Source organism: Bombyx mandarina, chromosome A1 (assembly GCF_030267445.1).
Source record: "Bombyx mandarina strain Sakado chromosome A1, ASM3026744v2".
Taxonomy (NCBI): domain Eukaryota; kingdom Metazoa; phylum Arthropoda; class Insecta; order Lepidoptera; family Bombycidae; genus Bombyx; species Bombyx mandarina.
Window position 1 is genome coordinate 16791610 of NC_143234.1, and position 23026 is coordinate 16814635.

At 36.1% G+C, this 23026-nt stretch overlaps 1 protein-coding gene across 2 annotated transcripts in view; it reads left to right on the forward strand.

Moving 5' to 3' along the window:
- The window catches only part of trp (transient receptor potential), a 58440-nt gene extending 37716 nt beyond the window's left edge, over nt 1–20724 (forward strand). For both annotated transcript variants that reach the window (XM_089739534.1, XM_089739535.1), the window contains exons 4-21: nt 1617–1712; nt 4207–4349; nt 5173–5374; nt 6763–6936; nt 11291–11389; nt 11879–12014; nt 12602–12754; nt 13777–13922; nt 14234–14474; nt 14661–14784; nt 15219–15414; nt 16132–16296; nt 16950–17172; nt 18063–18225; nt 18534–18694; nt 18978–19172; nt 19265–19363; nt 19891–20724. In XM_089739534.1, coding sequence (XP_089595660.1) covers nt 1617–1712; nt 4207–4349; nt 5173–5374; nt 6763–6936; nt 11291–11389; nt 11879–12014; nt 12602–12754; nt 13777–13922; nt 14234–14474; nt 14661–14784; nt 15219–15414; nt 16132–16296; nt 16950–17172; nt 18063–18225; nt 18534–18694; nt 18978–19172; nt 19265–19363; nt 19891–20537 — 3363 coding nt within the window. In that variant the 3' untranslated portion in view covers nt 20538–20724. The remainder of the gene's footprint in view (nt 1–1616; nt 1713–4206; nt 4350–5172; nt 5375–6762; nt 6937–11290; nt 11390–11878; nt 12015–12601; nt 12755–13776; nt 13923–14233; nt 14475–14660; nt 14785–15218; nt 15415–16131; nt 16297–16949; nt 17173–18062; nt 18226–18533; nt 18695–18977; nt 19173–19264; nt 19364–19890) is intronic.
- The last annotated feature ends 2302 nt before the right edge of the window (nt 20725–23026 follow it).

Here is a 23026-nt window from a genome sequence, read left to right on the forward strand (position 1 = left end):
GACTATTAACGTACCTATATTCTCCAGTTAAACAATTTTCATTAAGGAGAGAAAATATCAAATACACGCAATCAGCCGCGAAAAACACATAATTCATCCGAATGTTGGAAATTGGATTCTGTACACTGTTTCGCAAATCGTAAAATACTAATATTGCCGGAACTAAATCATAAAATAGTTCCATGAAAACTTCCTACGATTATTTGTAAAAAAAAAATTATAATGAAATTCTTGTGGAAATCAAAATTCAAATAACAATTTTCTTGTGCTTGAAAAATACTTTTCATTGTTTTTCATAAGTTTTTGGATATTACAATCCATACTACAGATCCATATTACAAACACGTTAATGAGTTTGTTTGTTGAGATTTCACGGCTCGATTGAACGGTTACGGTTTACGGTTAACGGCCGTCTGGTGTAGTGGTAAGTGACATAGTCACTACACAAGGGGGTCGCGGGTTCGAATCCCTCCAAGGGAAGATATTTGTATGATAAATATAAATGTATTTTCCAGGGTTATGGATGTATATTAAATATATATATATATATGTGTATAATAAAAATTTTACATTTATTTCCGTTATCTGGTACCTGTAACACAAGTTCTTTACGAACTTATCACGGGACCAGTTAACGTGGCGTGATTGTTAGTAAATATTTATTATATTGTATTATAATCTTGCTTTTATTATGGTATGATTGACGAAATTTTAAAGTCTTTAAATTGAAAATATATCTATTTGATAGAAACGTAAATGTAAATCAGTAAGGTTATATAAAATTTCAAACGATAGTTATAACGCTTTAGATGCCTATTTCGGCCGCAAAACCATGGAATCGGGTTCATAGAATCTGATAAAATATTGTAAAACTCATTCGCATTCCCTATGACTTATTCCTGTCTGCGATCAACACTTCTGTGGTTGCTTTGCCTTCTAGAAACATGATTGAATGTCTTACAATATTATTTCGATCAAAATATATAACGTTTTAAATTGTAAATACATATTAGATGATTTGAAGCCCTCATAAGAAGAAAAAACATTCCCAACTAAACTGATCTAGCCACGACAACAATGGACTGGCGTTCTTTCATTCATAATTCGAAATCTAAGAAACTTTGAATATCAAAGTTCATCTATGACTTCGCAGTTTTTAAGCATTCGCAGACTCAAAGTAGCTTAAGAAATAATAACAATTTTAATGAGAAACTTTAGTTTTAAACGACCACACAACATTTAGTGATTGTTTGATATTGAAAGACTTTTCTTAACATTTCATCAAGAGCTGTGTTTCAATAATTGTTTCAATTCGCTTTTATTCAATGTATAAAATAATCAAAGAACTATTTCAAGTTTAAAATAGTTTGACCTATTGGGACGCCCGATGTATCTCGTAATAACAAGTGAGACTGTCTCTGATTCCTTATTAAATACCTTATTCCTTATTAAGTAAAAGAAAACTTCATCGTCGAAGTAACAATATCGTGCTAATGGTATAATTGATGAGTTTCATTTCAATATATTGTAGCATAACGTAAAAATCCACAGGAACATGTGGTTCACTGTTTACTCATGACTTCTTAAACAACCTTATCACATTCTTATTATTCTAGGATGCTCTACTCCACGCTATCAAAGAAGAATATGTGGAAGCTGTAGAATTGCTGCTGCAATGGGAAGAGGAACATTACGAGCCTGGAGAACCTTATGTGAGTAGATAAATCATTACATTGCAACATCTGCCGTGAAGCAGTAATGCGTTTCGGTTTGAAGGGTGGGGCAGCCGTTAACTGTACTGAAACCATAGAACTTGTATCTCAAGGTGGGTGGCGCATTTACGTTGTAGATGTCTATGGGCTCCAGTAACCACTTAACAACAGGTGGGCTGTGAGCTCATCCACCCATCTAAGCAATATTTAAAAAAAAAAAAACGTATTCCCTAAATCCGAGAATTTTCTAGAATTAAATGAAAGTCATCCATTAGCTGTTTTATATTTATACCGCTATTAATAAGTCGTCATAATCATAGTTTTATTAAACAATGTTTATCTTAAATTGTAAATGGAAAAATCGTTACTTGACTGGACTAGAATACATTAGTAATATTTTCAAAACAATTCCTCGTGCACTATGATTTTTATACAGACTACTATTGATGATGGTAATAAGTAAATGCCTAATTTGATGAAAATATTACCAATGTATTATTCTATACTTTGGTAATATTTTCAAAACAATACCTCGTGCACTGTGATTTTTATACAGACTTATTTCGGATTTTTTAACTTCTTGATCTATCAACGGCAATGAAAGTATTAATTTTCGTTCTATTGTAATCATTAAACTAATATAGAAAACACATTGATAAAACAATACAAATTCATAGACTTATTTATGTAAGACCTTCTTGGAAACGGTTACAGAGTTTACTTAGGACTTTTACAAGAAACCGGTGCTTTAATCAGATAAAAAAACTGTTTTCGATAACTTACTGGTGGTAGGACCTCTTGTGAGTCCGCGCGGATAGGTACCACCGCCCTGCCTATTTCTGCCGTGAAGCAGTAATGCGTTTCGGTTTGAAAGGTGGATCAGCCGTTGTAACTATACTGAGATCGTAGAACTTATATCTCAAGGTGGGTGGCGCATTTACGTTGTAGATGTCCATGGGCTCTAGTAACCATTTAACACTAGGTGGGCTGTGAGCTCGTCTACCAATCTAAGCAATAAAAAAATAAAAATAAAAACTTAATAACTTCTTATTATAGTACCCTAGGTACCCTAAGTACCTATAACCGTACCCTACCGTACCGTACCCTAAGTACCTATACATATACTTACTGTTATACCCCTTCACAGGAAGGGATAATGCTTCTATGCAAGACTGTCAAGAGAAATCAGCAATCTTGCCGATTAATGTACTCGATTCCAATCTAAGGAAGTTAGTCTGTTTCCCATCCCAGTCGAGAGCGGTTGCCTTCTCTTAATAAAATCTCGTGTCAATTTAAGGTTAAATAAATATGTATATTTTTTAAAAAGGGATTTTTAAGTTCCCCTTTAACAGTACGCTACCAACACACAACAACAAACTACCAAAATAGCCTAGGCAAGATACTATTTACATACTATTTCTTTAAAAAAAACATGTAATGCAAATGTCTATCATTAGTGTTTTACTTAAAGATATCTCAAAACATAGATTCCTCCAACTCGAAGATGTTCAAAATTACCATAATCTATTATATTACGAAAGTAGGTATTTTTTATTATAATATAAGTGAGCTCTAGCTTCTAAGTCTCAGTTCTATAATTACAACCCTTCAAATTATAACGCATTACTGCTTTATTGCTTAAATAAGCCGTTTGGTGGTACATATCCGTGTGTCTCACAAAGTAAACCACTTTGACTGAGTTAGTATAATTGCAGAGATGATATTACTGGTGGTAGGACCTCTTGTGAGTCCGCGCGGGTAGGTACCACCGCCCTGCCTATTTCTGCCGTGAAGCAGTAATGCGTTTCGGTCTGAAGGGTAGGGCAGCCGTTGTAACTATACTGAGATCTTAGAACTTATATCTCAAGGTGGGTGGCGCATTTACGTTGTAGATGTCTATGGGCTCCAGTAACCACTTAACACCAGTTGGGCTGTGTGCTCGTCCATCCATCTAAGCAATAAAAAAAAATACAGCATAAATTTAATAATAAAGAATATAAAAATAATAAAATAAAAATAAGAATAATAACTGAAATTTACTAAAGAGTAAAATATAAATACATACAATAAATAAGCCAGCAATACACACACACACACACATTTTATACATACACATACACGTACACATTTTAGAAATCGGTGATTTACTAAAAGCAAGGTCTACTTACAATGCTTGTTCTAAGATAAACTATTTACAAAAGATTTATGGTTTGTGGGTGGAAACTGTAAATGATGACTTCTATTAATATCTCAATCCATTCAATAAAGATTCATGTATTCTCATGTTTTTTTATTTTAAATAAGACATTTTGCGATTTGTTGCCTAAATAATAAGATATCAGTAATTTCGATCAGTGTACCATAGTATTATTATATCGTGCGAATCATTTTCAATAACAAGTCTAATTCATATTAGGATATTAACGGCAAAGCTTGCCTTGATTCAATCATTATTACTGTACAACTCTATTAATGTATTAATTTTATTAAATAGAGTTGGGAATCAGTGGATTCAGACGGTGCCACCTTCACTCCGGATATCACGCCCCTGATACTGGCAGCGCACAGGAACCACTACGAGATCCTTAAGATCTTATTAGACAGAGGAGCGACGCTGCCGGTACCACACGACGTCAAGTAGGTACAGGTCTTTCTGTCAATAATCACGTCTTCCAACGATAAAAAGTCTAGAAGTTAAACTAGTTTTTAAGTCTCCAGATACACATATACTTGAGCAACCGCGAATGCCCTTCACTATCTACGTACTGTATCACCAAATATGTTTGTAATTTAAAAAAAAAAACAGTTAAATACTTATTTCCTATCACGTAAGGCTGAAGGTAAGAGGGACTAAATCGCCTCTGAGATTCTGCTGTGGAAGGACACGGGAACCCACCACTTGCAATTTTCCCAAGAAAACCTTTACGCATGTATTCCGTAAAGGTAACGATGCTCAGCACTGAGGAACACGACGCACGGAGGAAGTGGCTAATGTTGGTCATAGACATCATTGATACCAGACGCCGCTACTGGACTGCCGCTGTCCACTCAGTCCTTTTCGAACCTCGTCGATTAAGAACATTAAAAAGCGCTCAGAAGCACGTAGATGGGAGAGTACAAACTCCAAAAGATTGCACGTGGTAAAAATGATTTTTTCAAAAGCATTACGAATTAATAGATTCTTGGTAATAGAAATTAACTTTGCTCTAGAGTGATGGGTGGTAATAAGTAAATCCCTAATTTAATAAGACTGTTTGTGAGCTCCCGTGGACTATGAAAAGCTTGAACCATCACCGTCCCGTTATGTATTCGAAAAAAAAAAAAATATAATATATATAAAATATAAAATTAATACATTAATGCAGCTGCTGTTTCAACGCAATCGGTACTTCATTGAACAAACCAAGGATATTTGTGATCTGGATTTTCTAATTAAAGCTTTTAAAAACTATTCAATCAGATGCGGTTGCGACGAATGCGTGAAGTCCTCCCAAGAGGATTCTCTGCGGCATTCTCAAGCTCGGATTAACGCATATCGCGCGCTTTCTTCGCCTTCACTCATAGCGTTATCGTCAGCTGACCCACTGCTGACGGCTTTCCAGCTGTCTTGGGAGTTGGGACGTCTGAGTCGAATGGAAACTGAGTTTAGAGTTGAATATAAGGTAAGCCTATGATAGGTTCTTTGTGATTTTCCCGCCTCGCGATTTTTGCTTAGGTGGGTGGACGAGCTTACGGTTCACCTAATGCTAAGTGGTTACTGAAGCCCATAGACATCAACAAAATCAAATGCCGCCACCCACCTTGAGACATGGGTTCTAAGTCTCAACTTTACAAGATAACGGTAATATATCCTCACACAGTTTTTATTACAATCATATGTGTACTGTTATGCTAGCCATGGAAAGAGCCATGCTCGGAGTTTCTCTGAAGGATAAAATCCGGAATGAGATTATTCGAAAGAGAACTAAAGTCATCGACATAGCTCAAAGAGTCAGCAAGGCTGGCCATATATGCCATAGGACTGACGATCGCTAGAGCAGACGGGTTCTCGAGTGGAGACCGCGTAGCGGAAGACGTAACGTAGGACGCCCCCTGGCTAGGTGGTGCGATGACCTCCGCACGGTGGCCGGCAAGAAGTGGATGAGGAGAGCCGCAGACCGGGCTCAGTGGTGTGGATTGGGAGAGGCCTATGTCCAGCAGTGGACGACTGTGGGCTGTTGATGATGATGATGATGATGATGATGTGTACTGTTTGAAATTATATTTTACTGATTGTTTAAATCTTTAAAATATATTTTTTTATTGCTTAGATGGGCGGACGAGCTTACAGCCCACCTGGCGTTAAGTGGTAATTGGATCCCATAGACATATACAACGTAAATGCGCCACGCATATTCCGTAGGCAGTGGTTTGGCTCTGCCCCTGGGATTACTGAAGTCCATGGGCGACGGTAACCACTCACCATCAGGTAGGCTGTATATGTATACAAGGGCAATAAAAAACCTACCTTGAAATGAGTCGTCTATTATCAAAGGTGGCAATCTGTGCATTTGGACAAAAAAAATTTATTGATATGTCAATACAGATTGATTTGAATATAATCGTCTCCTTCAAAGAATACGGTTCAAAACCTGCATTAAATAAAGGTTAATACTTAACCTGTTATTTATCTAAGATGTCGTTCAGAAGAGTTTTGTGACTGCCAATGGAATACAAAGTCAATAATTCGTTTTTCTGATTTACCAATAATTGTCCAAAAGTCACATTGCCGGCTTTGATAATAGTCGACTCAAATATAAAGTCTAAGGTCTCAAGTATAGTTACAACGGCTGCCCCACCCTTCAAACCGAAACGCATTACTGCTTGACGGCAGAAATAGGCAGAGTGGTGTTACCCGTGCGGACTCACAAGAGGTCCTGTCACCAGTTGTTTTAAAGTTCCACTAGAATTAATGCAATGATATTTTTTGGAACAATTCATTTGTTTCTTTACTTTGCTTTTGGGTTTACGTTCACAATATTTGTGAATCATATTTTGATTTTTAATTCAGGCTTTACGTCAACAATGCCAAGAATTCGCCACCTCCCTATTAGATCACACCAGAACCTCAAAGGAGTTAGAGATTATGCTCAACTACAACCCATGGGATTTGGACTGCTGGGAGCCCGGGGAAAGGCAAACACTTGGACGTCTCAAATTGGCTATCAAATACAAGCAGAAAATGGTAAATCAATTAAAACTGAAACATATCGAATGGTGATTTGTGTAAAGTAAATTTTTTGATAACGCCAATTTCTGCATTAAATTTTTTTGGTGTCCTTGATACTTTTAAACAAATTTAAGTGGAAAACATCATATAAATGATATTTTACTAGATATTTAAATGGCATCAAAATGTACTTATTTAAAGTTGTAAGCTACAAGCCAATAACAAAGCGGATACTTTAACTTTTGCTCGTTATAATTTGTTTTGTGTTGAAAAGAGGGTACCTTGTTTCTCGTTTGATTTTTTTATTGCTTAGATGGATGGACGAGCTCACAGCCCACCTGGTGTTAAGTGGTTACTGGAGCCCATAGACATCTACAACGAAAATGCGCCACCCACCTTGAGATCTAAGGTCTCAGTATAGTTACAACGGCTACCCCACCCTTCGAACCGAAACGCATTACTCCTTCACGGCAGAAATAGGCAGGGTGGTGATACATATCCGTGCGGACTCCCAAGAGGTCCTACCACCAGTGATTACGCAAATTATAATTTTGCGGGTTTGGTTTTTATTACACGATGTTATTCCTTCACCGTGGAAGTCAATCGTGAACATTTGTTGAGTACGTATTTCATTAGAAAAATTGGTACTCGCCTGCGGGATTCGAACATCGGTGCATCGCTACATACGAATGCACCGGACGTCTTATCCTTTAGGCCACGACGACTTGGTTTTACTAGATGTCTCGGTATTACTTTACAAATTAAAAGTATGTATAATTTTTATATTACCATTGAAATCTACACCTGATTTTCATCACGCAGATACTTGAGCGCTTTAACTTGCTCTTGACAAGAAACAACAAATACGAACCTAGCCCGTTGCAATTTGGACATAAAGTAAAAATTTACATCGTGGTCTGAATTTTTAATCAATAGTCAAAAAATATTCATCAACTGTAGTCGATTAGTAGTCGACTAGTACACCAAATTTAATCACAATTGTTTTATGAGCATATACAGCATCAATAGATCATAGCAATAATCATAATAAGCATCAATCAGTGATATTTATTCATTTGATTCCCATTATAGACAGACGAGGGCATGGCCCGCCTAATTAGACTGTCACCTGACAACCAGACACCTAAATTAGGTTAATTAATGAAAAGCAAATTAGCAGTAAACGTTTTTAAAGTCTTCATAAATTCTAACTAAAAGTAGTGTAAGCAAAAATGATTTTATTATTAAAAAAAGTATTTTTTTAGCTATTATTCGTTTTCCATTTTTTAGTTGAATTTCAATATTTTCAATTATACCTAGTCAGGTCATAAATTCTGTCACATCTTTAATGTAAAATAATTGAAACAAGTTTATTCATTATGTAACCATTCATACACCAAAATGAACTTAACAAAACATAGATTCTTATGACACTAAAGTTTATTCAAAATGACCTCCGTGATTTTGAATAAAGGCCTTGAATCTGCGCGGCCAGTCGTCTATCGCAGCACGAACGAGGTCCATGTCAATATCGGCGGCTGCTTTAATCAAGGATGTCCTGAGTGACTCCAAATTGGGATGAGGCTTTGAGCACGCCTTTTCCTCCAAGTGTTGCCATATCTTGTAATCTAACGAATTCAAATCTGGACTGGAAAAGGGCCAGTCTTCGTGCCGGATGAAGTCGATTTCACGCGCCGCCAGCCAGTCTTGTGTGCTCTTCGCTCTATGAGCTGGCGCCGAATCTTGTTGGAATACCCAGTGCCTGTTATTGAACATGGTATGAGAAACAGGTTCAACAAGGTTCGTCAGGACTGTATTTTGATTCACAACTGCATTCGTTTTTACACCTTTCTCACAAAAATGTACCTCTGTTAAGCCCCAATAAGAAACTCCCAACCATACCATGAGCGAGGATGGAAAATGACCTCGTTGGACACGCGGAATACGGTTGCTCGCTTCTTCACTATTGTGTGCGTACACCTTATCATTTTGTTTGTTGTAGCTCTCTTCTACGGTAAAAATTTTTTCATCCGAAAAAAGAATTTCCCGATATTTTTTTCCCGCGTACCGCTTCAACAAAGCGCGGCATCTCTTCAGTCTCAGGTCCATTAGACGAGCATTCAAACGATGTCCTGTTTTTCCACTTCTTGACCTGTCATCTACACTAGAGTCTTCATTGTATCGTTTGATGGTACGATAAACGAATCTTTTGGTTATATTCAAAATGTTCAGTATGTTAAAAATTTGAATTGGCGCGTAACCGCAACGATGCAACGCAATAACTGCAATACGGTCTTCTTTAAGCGTCCACTCCATATTTAAAAAATGAGTACAATTCTAAAAGTATACATTTTTACATTCATGAACAATTCGAAATTCGAATTCAATAAACTTTTTTGTGGCCAGCATTCTAAAAGAAAGGTTTTTACTGTGTGACAATACTTATGACCTGACTAGGTAATATCTTTTTTTCAATTTTTCAAAAATTTCATCTGAATCATCAGTCTGTAACTTATCCGAGAAATAGGTGATCGGCGTGCCTGGTAGTTAGTTTCCCTTCTTGGTCTTGATGCAGATACTCCGGGTCTCAGGAAAACAAAAAATCAGTAACCCTGATTATCCTAGTAAGGATAACGGATCAAACTGCTTAAAATATTGAATTGTCATCGGTCCTTAATGAGTATGCTAAATTTCGAGTTAATCCGACGCTTTGTAGGGGGTCAAAATCATGATCAAAAATTCCTTTACATACGTAACATACGTATGAAGCTAATAAAAGTGTATTAAAAAGACTAACGCTCAGATAATGGTCGGATATTCGCTCGAAGAGGAGGAGGACGAACTGAGGCACCACTTTGTGTGTGTGTGTGTGCCAAAGCCTATATTAATCATCACAATTGGAATGCCGCCACCCAAATTAAGATATGACGTGACATCATAGATACCCTTCCAATATTCAGGAACAAAATTATAAAATTTGTTGTTGAACCTCAGCCTTGGCCTTGGTCTGAGTACTCGGGTATTACTGTCCTTGTTGTCTTTTTTTTTTATTATTCTCTCTCTCTCTATATCTCTGTTGATATTTTAATGTAATGCATGCTGTGATTGCCTCTAATTAGAGTTGCAGCTATCAATCGTTCTATACATGTCAATGTTATTTTATATCTTACTGTAAACCGTGTTGGTAATCCTTAAATAAATAAATAATTGTCTCGGTCAATATACTAAAATAGAGAAATGGGGATTGAAAATGTATATGGTCACTTTTATAGGAAGACGTGTCGAATTCTATATTCAATACTCTTTTATAAAAAAAAAACATAGAGAATCTTATAATTATTATTCAGTCGTTAAAAGTTTTAAGGATCGCTGTTAATAATAGACAAAAATGAACCTTAAAATTGAATAGCTAACAGATAAATCAATTTTATGAAGTCATATAAAAATCGAGAACGCACAAAATCGTTCGTAGATTCCTTTCGATGACCTAAAATCGGCGGAGCGACGTGTTTGTTTATTGAGATTTTTTAATAGTTCGATCTCACTTCTGGATCAATTTAAATCTTCATAAACAAACATTCGAATTAATGGTCTGTTTACGATTGATTTCGTTTAATCCGCCCGGCGTCGACGCGTCGGTCTGTCAGTGAGAATACTCAAACAAATCTGAACTCATTTTATATTTTATTTCGCTCCTTCGATATATTACTACGATACAGATTTGTATTATGTTAATTTTGAAGACAAAGAATCCGTCTTAACAAGTTAAAGTTTTCTCAAGATCATTTTTACATCCAACACGTTTTTTGGTCGTTGCAAGACGTAATATCTAGTTGTTGTAAAGATTATTTTGGTGCGATGGACGGATTAAGGTCCTAAAACAAGTTATACGGTAACTAAAGTGCTTTAGCAAGCTGGCAAGAGCTGGATGAGTTGGAGAGATGAGGAGAGGCGTATGTCCAGCAGTGGACTGCTATAGGCTGGTGATGGTGATGATGAAAGCGCACTAATATGAAATTTGCTTTTTTTATATCAAATTTTACGTAGACGTTACGTTACCGAAGCCTATAGACATCTACAACGTAAATTCGCCACCCGCCTTGAGATATGAATTCGAATAACTCAGTATAGTTACAAAGGCTGCCCTACCCTTAAAACCGAAACGCATTAATGCTTCACGTCAGAAATAGGCAGAGTGGTGGTACTTACCCGTGCGAACTCACACGACGTCCTACCACCAGTAAAGACATTATGGCGAACATTATCTTCGATTATAAACTCCTATATCAAATATGGAAAATAGATGTTGATTGTATGTACTGTTGACCGAAACGCCTGATACAAAGTGAACATATAATTTTAATTTCAGTTTGTAGCACATCCTAATGTGCAGCAGTTATTGGGAGCTATCTGGTATGAAGGGCTGCCGGGCTTTAAAAGGAAAAACATTTTCGGTCAATGCGTTCAGGTACACTATCTCTATATACTAAATTTGATTGGTTTTAAAAATATACTTTTATTTGGTACTAGCGACCCGCCCTCGCTTCGCTTCGGAAACATTAAAACATACATGAAACAAAAAAATAAAAATAAAAAAAAAACAAAAAAAAGTAGCCTATGTTCATCAGGGACAATGTCGGCTTCTAATGGAAAAATAATTTTTCAAATCGGTCCAGTAGTTTCGGAGCCTATTCGAAACAAACAAACAAATCTTTCCTCTTTATAATATTAGTATAGACAAGTACAAGATTCAATTGCTTAATTGCATTTAAATATATTTGGTTTCATTATCAAAACACTTAATAAGTGAACAACTCTCTTAAATATGAGTTTGAATTTACAATCGACGAGTCGTTATTTTAATGCTGAAAAATAATTCAATTACAAGCTATATTTCATTTATTTTATATTGTATTTGTACTTGATTAATTTTTGCTATTTCGAGATTCCTTCTCAGGTAGCAAAATTGGGGGTGATGTTTCCTGTTTACTGCACAATCTACATGTTGGCCCCAAACTCAGAGTACGGCAGATTCATGAAAAAGCCATTCGTCAAGTTTATTTGTCACAGTTCTTCTTACATGCTGTTCTTGAGTGAGTTCTTTGAAATAGTACGAATAACGGGAATCTTGATAAATAATAGCCTAGGATAATTTGAGAAATTAAAAAAAAAACTCCTTAGTAGTACACCGCAACATACCTGCTATATCTTTATCTGTCCAGAATTTCGGGTAATTAAACGGTTATCTGGAAGAGATAGCTTTTAGCGATAAGACCGCCTATTGTAGAAACGTATCTGCTTGTTGACTGTTTTCTGATGTTACTTATGTTTTGGTGTGCAATAAAGTATATTCTTTCTCTCTCTCTCTCCTTAATAAAATCAATCAATCAATTATTCCCATGATAGGATTGGCTATTACATATTATTTTAAAACATGTAGGTAGCTTAATGAATTTCAAGCATATTTCTTTTTATTTTATCAACGATGTAGTTGCATTCAACTCTAAATTGTTTCTGTTCATTGCTACATTAGATGAACATTTATTTTAGAACTGTTTCATTATTTTATATCAATATCTTCGAATGGCTTATATGTTACTTTCTCTTTTTACAATTTTTTTCCCATTATTCACTAAGTAACGTAAAGGATTAATTAACGTTCATCAACAATATTTTCCAGCGTTGCTCTCACTAGCATCCCAAAGAGCGGAATATGTAGTACTAGAGTGGTCAAATGTCAGCTGGCTACAGGAATTAGTGGGATACTGGAAGGACCACGAAAGAGGATCTCTGCCTGGAGTCATTGAGTTCGCCGTCATTATCTACATAGCAAGTAAATTTGAGTTTGTTGGCATGCAATCTTTTTATATCAATGTTATTCGAATAGTAAATCTTGATCTTACGCGTCTGCTTCTTAAATTAAAACTCTGACTTATACAACATCATCAGGTTAATTCCTTAGAGGTTAATATTAACTCGGAATGCATCGGTCTCTGTTGATTTTAGTCATTGTAAAAAAGTCGTTGTGGCCTAAATGATAAGATGCCTGGTGTATTCGTACCGACTGTGCCGGTGTTTCAATCCCTCATACAAGTACCAAGTTTTCTATCGATATACGTTCACAAATTACTTCCACGATGAAGGAATAAAATCGTGTAATAAAAAAATTATATTCGCAATAATTATAATTTTCGTCATTACTATGTGGTAGGATGTCTTATATCATAAGTTATGTTATGTAGTTATTAATTACCTCATAAGTTGTGAGCTCACTTGGTAGGTATTACCACATTGGCTATTTCTGCAGTAAAACAGTAATGCTTTTCGGTTTGAAGAGTGGGCCAGTCGCAGTAATATAAAACCGTGACGTAAGCCTCATGTCTCAAGGTGGGTGTCGGATTTCATCGCTAACCTCTATAGGCTCCGATAACTACTTCACAACAATTTTTTTTTTTAATTGCTTAGATGGTTGGACGAGCGCAAAGCCCACCTGATGCTGGAGCCCATAAACATCTACAAAGTAAATGCGCCACCCACCTTGAGATATAAGTTCTAAGGTCTCAGTATAGTTACAACGGCTGCCCCACCCTTCAAACCGAAACGCATTACTGTTTCACGGCAGAAATAGGTAGGATGGTGGTGCCCACCCATACGGACTCACAAGAGGTCCTACAACCAGTGACCGTAAGCTCTTTCACTTATCCTAAAAAAATGCGGTAAAGCTTATAAAAGTACTTTATTAGTTGTTAAGTCCATGTATCACTCGTTTTTATATTTAAAATTTCTTAGAAAATTAATTAATATATTAATTAAATACTTAATTATTAATTTCTTAGAAAATTTAAATAATTTTAGGTTTGATTTGGGCGGAAATCAGGGCTCTGTGGACAGGAGGTCTAACGGAATACATCAGCGATCTATGGAATATCGTGGATTTCATTACAAACATGTTCTATATCGCGTGGATTTCGTTGAGAATATCATCTTGGTATATTGTTCAAGTAAGCGTCTCTCATATTATTCAAAATTGATAAATATCTTATTTAAAATATTAATTTGAACAGTGTGCTCAGTGCGAGTTTTTTAACGTTCTCGATAGCGTAAAAGTTACCTCAAATTTGAAGGGAGTTGGAACGTTCGCCTACGTTTGCCGCTAGGGGCGCTGTTCCAATTGCATAGAAATTATAGTTAACATTTACGCTGTCGAGAGCGTAAAAAAAAACTCGCACTAAGCACACAGATGTTGTATTGTTTCTATAAAGTAACTTCGAAATATTGTGAGCGTGTAACGGACTGAAGTTTTTTTCTTCAGCGAGATCACCACAGTGGTTTGGATCCTTGGTACCCGCGAGAACGTTGGGACTCCTACGATCCGATGCTGTTATCTGAAGGAGCGTTTGCAGCCGGCATGATATTCTCATTTCTGAAGCTTGTTCACATCTTCTCAATAAATCCTTATCTGGGACCACTCCAAGTATCTCTGGGACGAATGATACTGGATATATTAAAGTTCTTCTTTGTGTACATGCTTGTGTTATTCGCATTTGGATGTGGTGAGTTTAATTAAAATAATAAAGTCTGTATGTAATCGATCAAAGTTTCTAAAAAGAAATTGCTAAAACAAAATAATCAAAAAAAATCAAATAATTATAATTGTGTAAATTAACCTAATTTGTAAACATTTATTTATGAAATTCAGATGATTTCTGTCCATACTAAAGTATATGTACACCTCGCAGGACTCAATCAGCTAATGTGGTATTATGCTGAACTAGAAAAAGACAAATGTTACCACCTTCCAAATGGGTTGCCAGATTTCGATGGGCAAGAAAGAGCCTGTTCAATTTGGAGAAGATATGCTAAGTTAGTACAATATCTCGTGTTCTTTCGATCGTCTCTTCACTATTTTAGAACTTATTTTAGAATTTTTTATTTTTTATTTTATAATTACGGGTTTACTGGTGGCCCGAAGGCCTTTCCAGTTTCACAAGGACACGTGGGCGAGCAAGGGCTCAGCCAGAAGGGGCGGGATTTGCTAATAGCTACCCGAGCGCCTCCAATATAGAAAAGTAACACGGAATGAAATGTATAACAAACAGCAATTACCTCTCTGATTCCCGTACATGTATTTATGTAGGAAAAAAAAACAACCTTATTATTTTAGTATACCTAAATAGTATTTAACCAAAGTCCGTCTTTAATTCACAAAAGTATTAATATCTAATTTATTTTAATAAATCAAACGCTTTGTAGTTAAGATATTACTACGGTCATAGTAATAGCACTACTTCTTACAGTTTGTTCGAGACCTCTCAGTCGCTGTTCTGGGCTTCTTTTGGGCTCGTCGATTTGACGACGTTCGAGTTGACCGGTATCAAAAGTTTTACAAGATTTTGGGCTCTTCTGACTTTTGGATCGTATTCCGTTATTAACATAATAGTCCTGCTCAACATGCTGATTGCCATGATGTCGAACTCATATCAAATAATTTCCGTAAGTATAAGGAAACAGCTAAGATTCTCATTACAGTTTTTTATATATACTGGTGTATTTAAAAGTACTAGTGGTTCCGTAGTAGTCGAAATTCGACTATAATTAATTGAAATTAAAAGTTTCAACATTATTAAGGTTCTATTGTCAAAGACTATTATAATATATTTTTTTATTGACAGATTTCAGCAAGACCACACTATAGACAAATAATATTAAAGATGAACAATATTAACTTATTCTCAATTTGACCACACTTTAAGCAATAACAAAAATTTGACAATACACAAAGTATATGTATATGTGTGTGTGTGAGTCAAATACATGGTAGTGTGTAATTTTTTTTATTGATTTAATATATTATTAGATATTATTAATGCATATAGTAGGCGGCGGCTTGGATCTGCCCCTGGTATTGCTGACGTCCATGAGCGACGGTGACAACTTACCATCACGTGGACCGTATGCTCGTCTGCCTACAAAGGCAATAAAAAAAAATTTAAAAAACTATTAGCGTTCTCCACTCCATCTCTATATTCTCTATAAGTGTGGGAAATTTCATACTACTCCATTCGAGCAATTTTCGTAAAAAGTGCTACAAAGTTTTTGCTTCACATATTAATATACATATTTCATAGCGTAATTACGGACTGCTCTTATTCATTGTGTCCGGTTGATTCCAAAATTTCCAAAATTCACCTCTTCGTTATTTCTGTTTAGGAACGAGCTGATACTGAATGGAAATTCGCCCGCAGTAATCTTTGGATGTCTTACTTCGAAGACGGCGACACCGTCCCGCCGCCCTTCAACATCATACCGACGCCAAAGCATTTCTTTTGCTGGATCAAAAGCTATTTTAACAAACGAGAAAGGCGTTCAATACTCGTAATTACTTTTAATTTTTCGACCTAAAATACACTGTTAACATTTACATACTTTCAAACTTTTTATATTTTTCTTTAGTTTCCCGCCTTTCGATACAGAACGGCGAGAAAACATCACGTGTTTTGATTTTAAGTTTACTTGTTTTGACTTATATAAACTTACTTATATATTAATAAAATAAATAAATAAATATTACCATATTTTTCATATTTATATATGTATTGATAAATATATATATACATATATTGTAGGTGTATGTGTGTGTTTGTTTGTGTTTGTGTGTGTGTGTGTGTGTGTATTTCAATCGTTAGGTACAACGCGTGTAATTTGTTTCCTAAAGTGGTGTCTTGTCCACCTGATGGTTATCTGGAAGAGATCGCTCTTAGCGATAAGACCGTACATAAAATTTTTTTTTTGGTATTATATGTTTTGCATTTTTATTTATTTTGTGTACAATAAAGCATACTATCTCTCTCTCTCTTATTTATTTATTAATGTTTATAATTATCAAGTTTCTAAGCTTCTAGGCCATCTTTAATTATTTGATAAAAAAAAATGGAAAACCTCTTGTAGATAGCTTAAGACGTTTCCATTAGGTATCCAAGTGGAAGCCGTGAAATAATCTATGAAACCTTAAAACAACATTTTCACAGAACAAATCTCGTGAAAAAGCTAGGCAGGAGCACGAAGCGGTAATGAGGATATTAGTCAGAAGATACGTGACAGCAGAACAAAGGGCTAGAGATGAAGTAGGAGTCACGGAGGATGACGTTATGGAGATCCGTCAAGATATATCCACACTCAGATATGAGCTCATTGATATATTGCATAACAATGGAATGAAGACACCAAGAGTCAGCTTACAGGATACCGCCGGTAATCATTATGATTTTAAAATTTCTGAACTATCTACGCTACCCGATGATTTTTTAAGGACTCATAGATTCAATGAAACTATTTTTTATTGTACATTGTATATATACAAGTCCTAATCTTAATTTTACTCAGTTGGATGGTTAAGTTTACAATCCACCTGACAAATGTCACTAGCCACCTTGGGACTTGAATTCTATGTCTCATTTTTTTATAGTACAACGGCAGCCCTACTCTTCATAGTGAAACGCTTTGCTACACGGCAAAAATAAGCAGAGTGGCGCTACCTACTCATGTGGACCCATAAGCCGCCCCACCACCAGTAATTACGTAAATTGTAATTTTTGGGGTTTTTTATTACGTATTGTTACTTTCTTGATCGTGCAAGTCATTCGTGGACGTGCGTCGGGTAGGTATTGCATTACAAAAAAAGGGATTCGAACACCGGCACAGTTGCATCACGCGTCAAGAATGCGCCAGACTTATCCTTTAGGCCACGACGATTTTAGCTATGACCATTGGCATCCTTCTTGCGTCAATAATCCTCAATGCTGAGGGTCGTGGCCTCATGAGGCTTTTTTGGGAAAAAGTACATGGTGGGGTCCCGCGTCCTTCCACGGCAGTGCTTTTGGTAGAGGTTTAGTTCTTCGTAATCGCTGAAGCCTTATTTGGGTCCGGCTAATTAAACGCCACCCAACATTTGGCATTGACTCTTTTACGGTGGAAAGGTCGAACACCAACTCAATCCTCCTCCTTTATCATCCGGGCTTGCGACCGGCATTGGCAGATTAGACCATTAGTATGGAAAGCCTTTATTAACTATGCGCCTACCGCTGATTTTTTAGCTTCAGCTTAATCAAAATTAAGATCAAAAATCAATTATTTTTTCACAGTATCGGGTAAAAAGGGAAAAGTAATGGAAAGAAGAATACTGAAAGACTTCCAAATTGGAATCGTAGAAGGAATAATCAAAGATGTAATATCCAAAGAGAATAAACCTAAGGATGTATTTAGTCAGATAGCGAAAGCTATTGTCAGAAGGTCAAGCACAGATAGGTACAATTATCAAATATTTATTTAATTTATCTATGTAATACAAACACCAGATGTCATTATGATCACGAAAGGTCACACTTGTAAGCTTTCAATTTCAATTCCACTGTATGTAAAACGGACAGTGTGTGTCAGAGTGCTCACGGGTTATTGACTATGGATTTAAATTGACATTGACATGACATGTGGGAAGATGGTTCTCAGTCACATACGACTCTGTCTTCGTGGATTACCTATGGGAAAAACAACACGTTGAATTGCCTATATGGAAAATAAACAAAAAGCTCAAACTTTTCAAATTAAAATTACAGCAAAAAACGTGATTGGAACGCTCTGGTTCGAACTAATACAGTACGCAGGGATCCTATCGGTACCGCCGCTGAAGCTGAAATACGAAGAAGTAGACAATCCCTAAGAGCTCATATCTTAGAAAATGTTCAAAGTCGTACCATTGACCCGCAGAAGCTCCTACGTATGTACCATAATATATCCATTGCTAGATTCAAAACAAAGAGCATAGCTGATTTAAATGAGTCATATCTTTCTAACGATCTTAACTGAAAATCTATTATTTTATTTTAGAAGAAGCTATTTTTACTCGAAAGTGTTTCATAAGAACAAATTAATTATAATAAAACTAAGATAATTACATTTTGATCATTCAAAGGCCTTTGAAAAATGTAAACATTTTAAATAAAAAAAACCTCTTTCAATACTTAAGTAAAAATATCTATAATATAAATATTGGTTTTCAGAATACAATCCCAAACTATCAGAGCTGACACCTACTACGAGAGTGGCATATGCCAAGTTTATGAGGAGCAAGCTTAGGTCCGATTTTAGTGAAAAAGAGCGAAACAAGCGAAAATCTGATGAATCAAGTCTCGACGGGGAAGATTTCAATGACGAAGTCCTCGAAGCTCCACAAAGACATGACCAAAAGCGACCAGGTACACAAAAAAAAAAAAAAATATATATATATATATATATAATATATTATACATCTAAAATAGATTCTCAATACCTACGTATTTGTCGCCAGTTCGATCGTTTCGTAGCCGAACACCCATACCAGAAATGTCAGACGATGAAGGACTGAGAGAAAACGAAATTACAATCGAAGTCGACGTTGAAGACCAAGGTATATTGCCAATCCAATTTTAACATCTTTTATTTTCTAATCATTTTAAGATTGCCGATATAAAAAAAGAATATATATGTGTGTGTGTGTATGTGTGTGTGTGTGTTTGTGTGTGTATCCGTATGTGTATATTGTACTATATCATCTCGCATTTTTTTGTTGTCTTTATATTATTTCCAATGCTTCGAGTACTATACAGTTTTCATAGTCGTGTAAGCAGTTTTAATTGTGTTTCAAATTCTAAGCGAACCATATTTTTGGTATTTTTTGTCTCTTTCTCACTTATTAACACGATACTACAATATAAACCCCTACGATGCATTTCTAAGGATAACCATCTGTTTTTACTTGCTTAAATTAGGCTGGTCGATTATAGAATCTGAAGCCTTGTAAACGATGATGCCCCCCATCAACCTTACAACGTATCCTCGTAATATATTTTTTATTAATATAATGACCATAAAGACTACAGAGCGGTCGAAGTAGACAATCTGTAACCAATTCATTTCTAAACGCACTTTTCCTAGTTTCAGATACCGACTCAATCCAGACAAAGCCCTTGAAAATATCTTCTGGAGATCATACAGAACCGAACACGCCATCGATGGATGGAAACTATCATCATTTCCCATCACCAGAATCCCAAGATCATGTAATACAAATCGAACCCGATACACCCACCAAAAACCTCTTACATATGAAGGAAGAAGAACGTAACTTACAAGACCCAACAGCTAAATCTCCTAATTTCAAACAAAATGAACAAATATTATCAGCTTCTGCTTTAGAATCTCAATATACACAAGCAACTTCTTCACGAACGTCAATTACTAAAGGGGGAACTGAAAAACTCCCATATAAATCATGTTTGAAATACACGAATGACGCTCCAAAACATGTAGAGTCTGCAATACCTAGCACATCAAGGCTGTCAAGAAAAGATTCTAAATTGGTTTCAGCCTCTTTACAGTCACAAATGGCTCCATCTAGATTTTCTCAGAGCAACGAAAGTAAATCTCCCGATAAATCATTAGCTAGTTCTAAAACTTCAAGTCCCAAATCGTTGAGTCCGAGATCACCCAGAGTTGTGCCTTCGTCTCCAACACCTTCTATAATGTCAGCGGGTAAAGGAAAATCCAAAGCTACTGGGCGAATAGTTTCTGGGTGGCTTTGAAGTAAAACAATATGTAGTTTTTTTTTTAAAACATTGTTTTACACAGTTTGTTAACTATTGAACCTCTTTCCTAGCTTTAACCAGTTTCACGATAATCGAATAAAGAGTATTTGAAACATAAGACCTTCTTTTTAACTTTCAAAGGGGTATTTATTTTATTTCTTTAACTACCTTGCCCGGTAAACCTGACACAGGTATTAAAGTTTTAAATTATTGACTTATTAGTGAGATGCTACTGATATGTTGCTCGACACATGTATGTAGCAATAACTAGATATATTATGACAGCGATCATTTTCCTTTAAATGGTTTTAACATGAAATTAAAAAATATTGTTTAATTTTAGTCTTATATAAATCGAACACGAATTGTCCTCCTACCTTATTATTATATTAATTTGGAAGTTTTGTCATAATAGTAGACTTTATAATATGAGAATTATATTAATTGACTCTGCCAATGTTTGTCTATGCAAATGAATCTGTCTCAGCAGAATGTAGAACAGCCTAGTCAATTACTTTTTCAAATATATTTTAAGTGCATTACACCAGTATTTATAAAATATCAAAGAGACATATTGAAAACCTGAAACCCATGTGCCTTAAGAAGCAAATTATCATTGTTACACATAAAATTATATTTATATAATATTTACAGTAAATAAAGTTTGCTTTAGACATACGAAGCGAGTTTTCTTTTACACTGTACTGTAAGTACTTCACAAGAACCTTGAGCAATTTGCCTGGCAATCAGCGATGACATCGGTTCTATCAAACAGGATATTATGTTGATATATAACATACTAGCAGTCCGCTCCGGCTTCGCTCGGGTCTTTAACAAAAATTTCAAAATAAAAACTTATAATACACGCATATCAACCTTTCTATTTGCGTCAGGTTACTAAAAAAAGAAAATTAAAAAGATATGTAGTTTGAATATTATTCTTTTCCTCATTTTCGTAAAAAGGTCATACATGCAAAACAAAAGCCATTGAGTTTATTGAGTCAGAGCTTCCCTATAAACGATATTTGACGTTGTTTTATTTTTTTATATAAAACATCTGTGGCATAACTATAATAGACATATGTTGTCGCGACACTTTTGTAAAAAATGCATTCTACAAAGTCATAGTAAATTATTTTATTCTATCATCAATAGTTTTCGCAGCACACGTGATGTAAAGAATATTTTAGGTATTTTTTTTACACTTTGGTTTACATTATTGGAGTTTTAGTAAGGATCCCTAATTATTGTTAAAAAAGAATATAGCCAAGTCACTTGGGAATAGTGTAGCTTCCAAATAGTAAAAGAATTTTTCAAACTGGTTCAGTAGTTTCGGAGCCTATTCAATACAAACAAACAAATCTTTCTTCTTTACAATATTAATATAGATAATCATTTTGAAAATAATGAGAGTCCTAAACAAAGCGAAGCGATACTCACACCCGAATAAATACTTTTTTTTATTGCCAGGCAAGCAGACGAGCATACGGCTCAGCTGATGGTAAGCGGTTATCGTCGCTCATGGACGTCAATAATGCCAAGGGCAGAGCCCCGCTGCCTACCATTCCAAGCCGCTGCCTAGTAGCTTTACAAAGCACAACTCCGGCCTCGCATGGACCACTGCTTCCACCTCTGGGCCGGGGCTCCCAAATACCAGCTACTTCCATTTGACTTCATACAGAAGGAAGCCGTTCGGATTGTCGAAGATCCCATTCTCACCGATCATTTGGAACCACTGGATCTGCGGAAGGACTTCGGTTCTCTCTGTATTTTGTACCGTAAGTTGTATGGGGAATGCTCTGAGAAATTATCTGAGATGATATCATCATCTCGGTTTTACCATCGCACCGCCCCACTACTGCAGTAGTGCAGTAGAGCAGTCGACATCTGTAGCATAGAGAGACATGATGAGGATAAAAACATATTATGCTTTATTCCAAGTAAAATAATTAATGAAAACAAAAAGAATAGAACAAGAATACTTATATGTATGTGCGCCCACGTGTATGTCTGTGAGTATGTATGTGTGAGAGACACAGAGGGAGAGAGTCAGAGAGAGAAAGAGAGAGAGATAGCCTTTCCTGGATCGTGATGCAGTCTCTCCAACGGTTCCAAGTTGAAGTGTTTGTACATAAGTTGTTGTCGTTGACCGGCCGGCCGGCCATGTCCATGTAGTCTATGTCCGGCCGATTGCAGGACCCTGGTTCTGACCCAGTAGAGTATCCAAGGCCTGATGGGCTGCGATACCGAGACGGCCGACCAGAGCTTTCGATTTGCCTCGAAGGTTCCGTTAGCCGGGTGTCCTTATGGTCCTCCGCACATATGGTTGTACTGTAGACCGCGGTAGCCTCTTTACCTCACCCAAGATCTGACCTCGGGGAAAATCGGCGCCTTAGCGAGAGTGCAGAGTAGTCGTTTAATGGGTAGTGCTCTAAATTCCATTAAGCCCGCGGTCCGCTCCTAACATCTACGGACCGTCCAGTCCC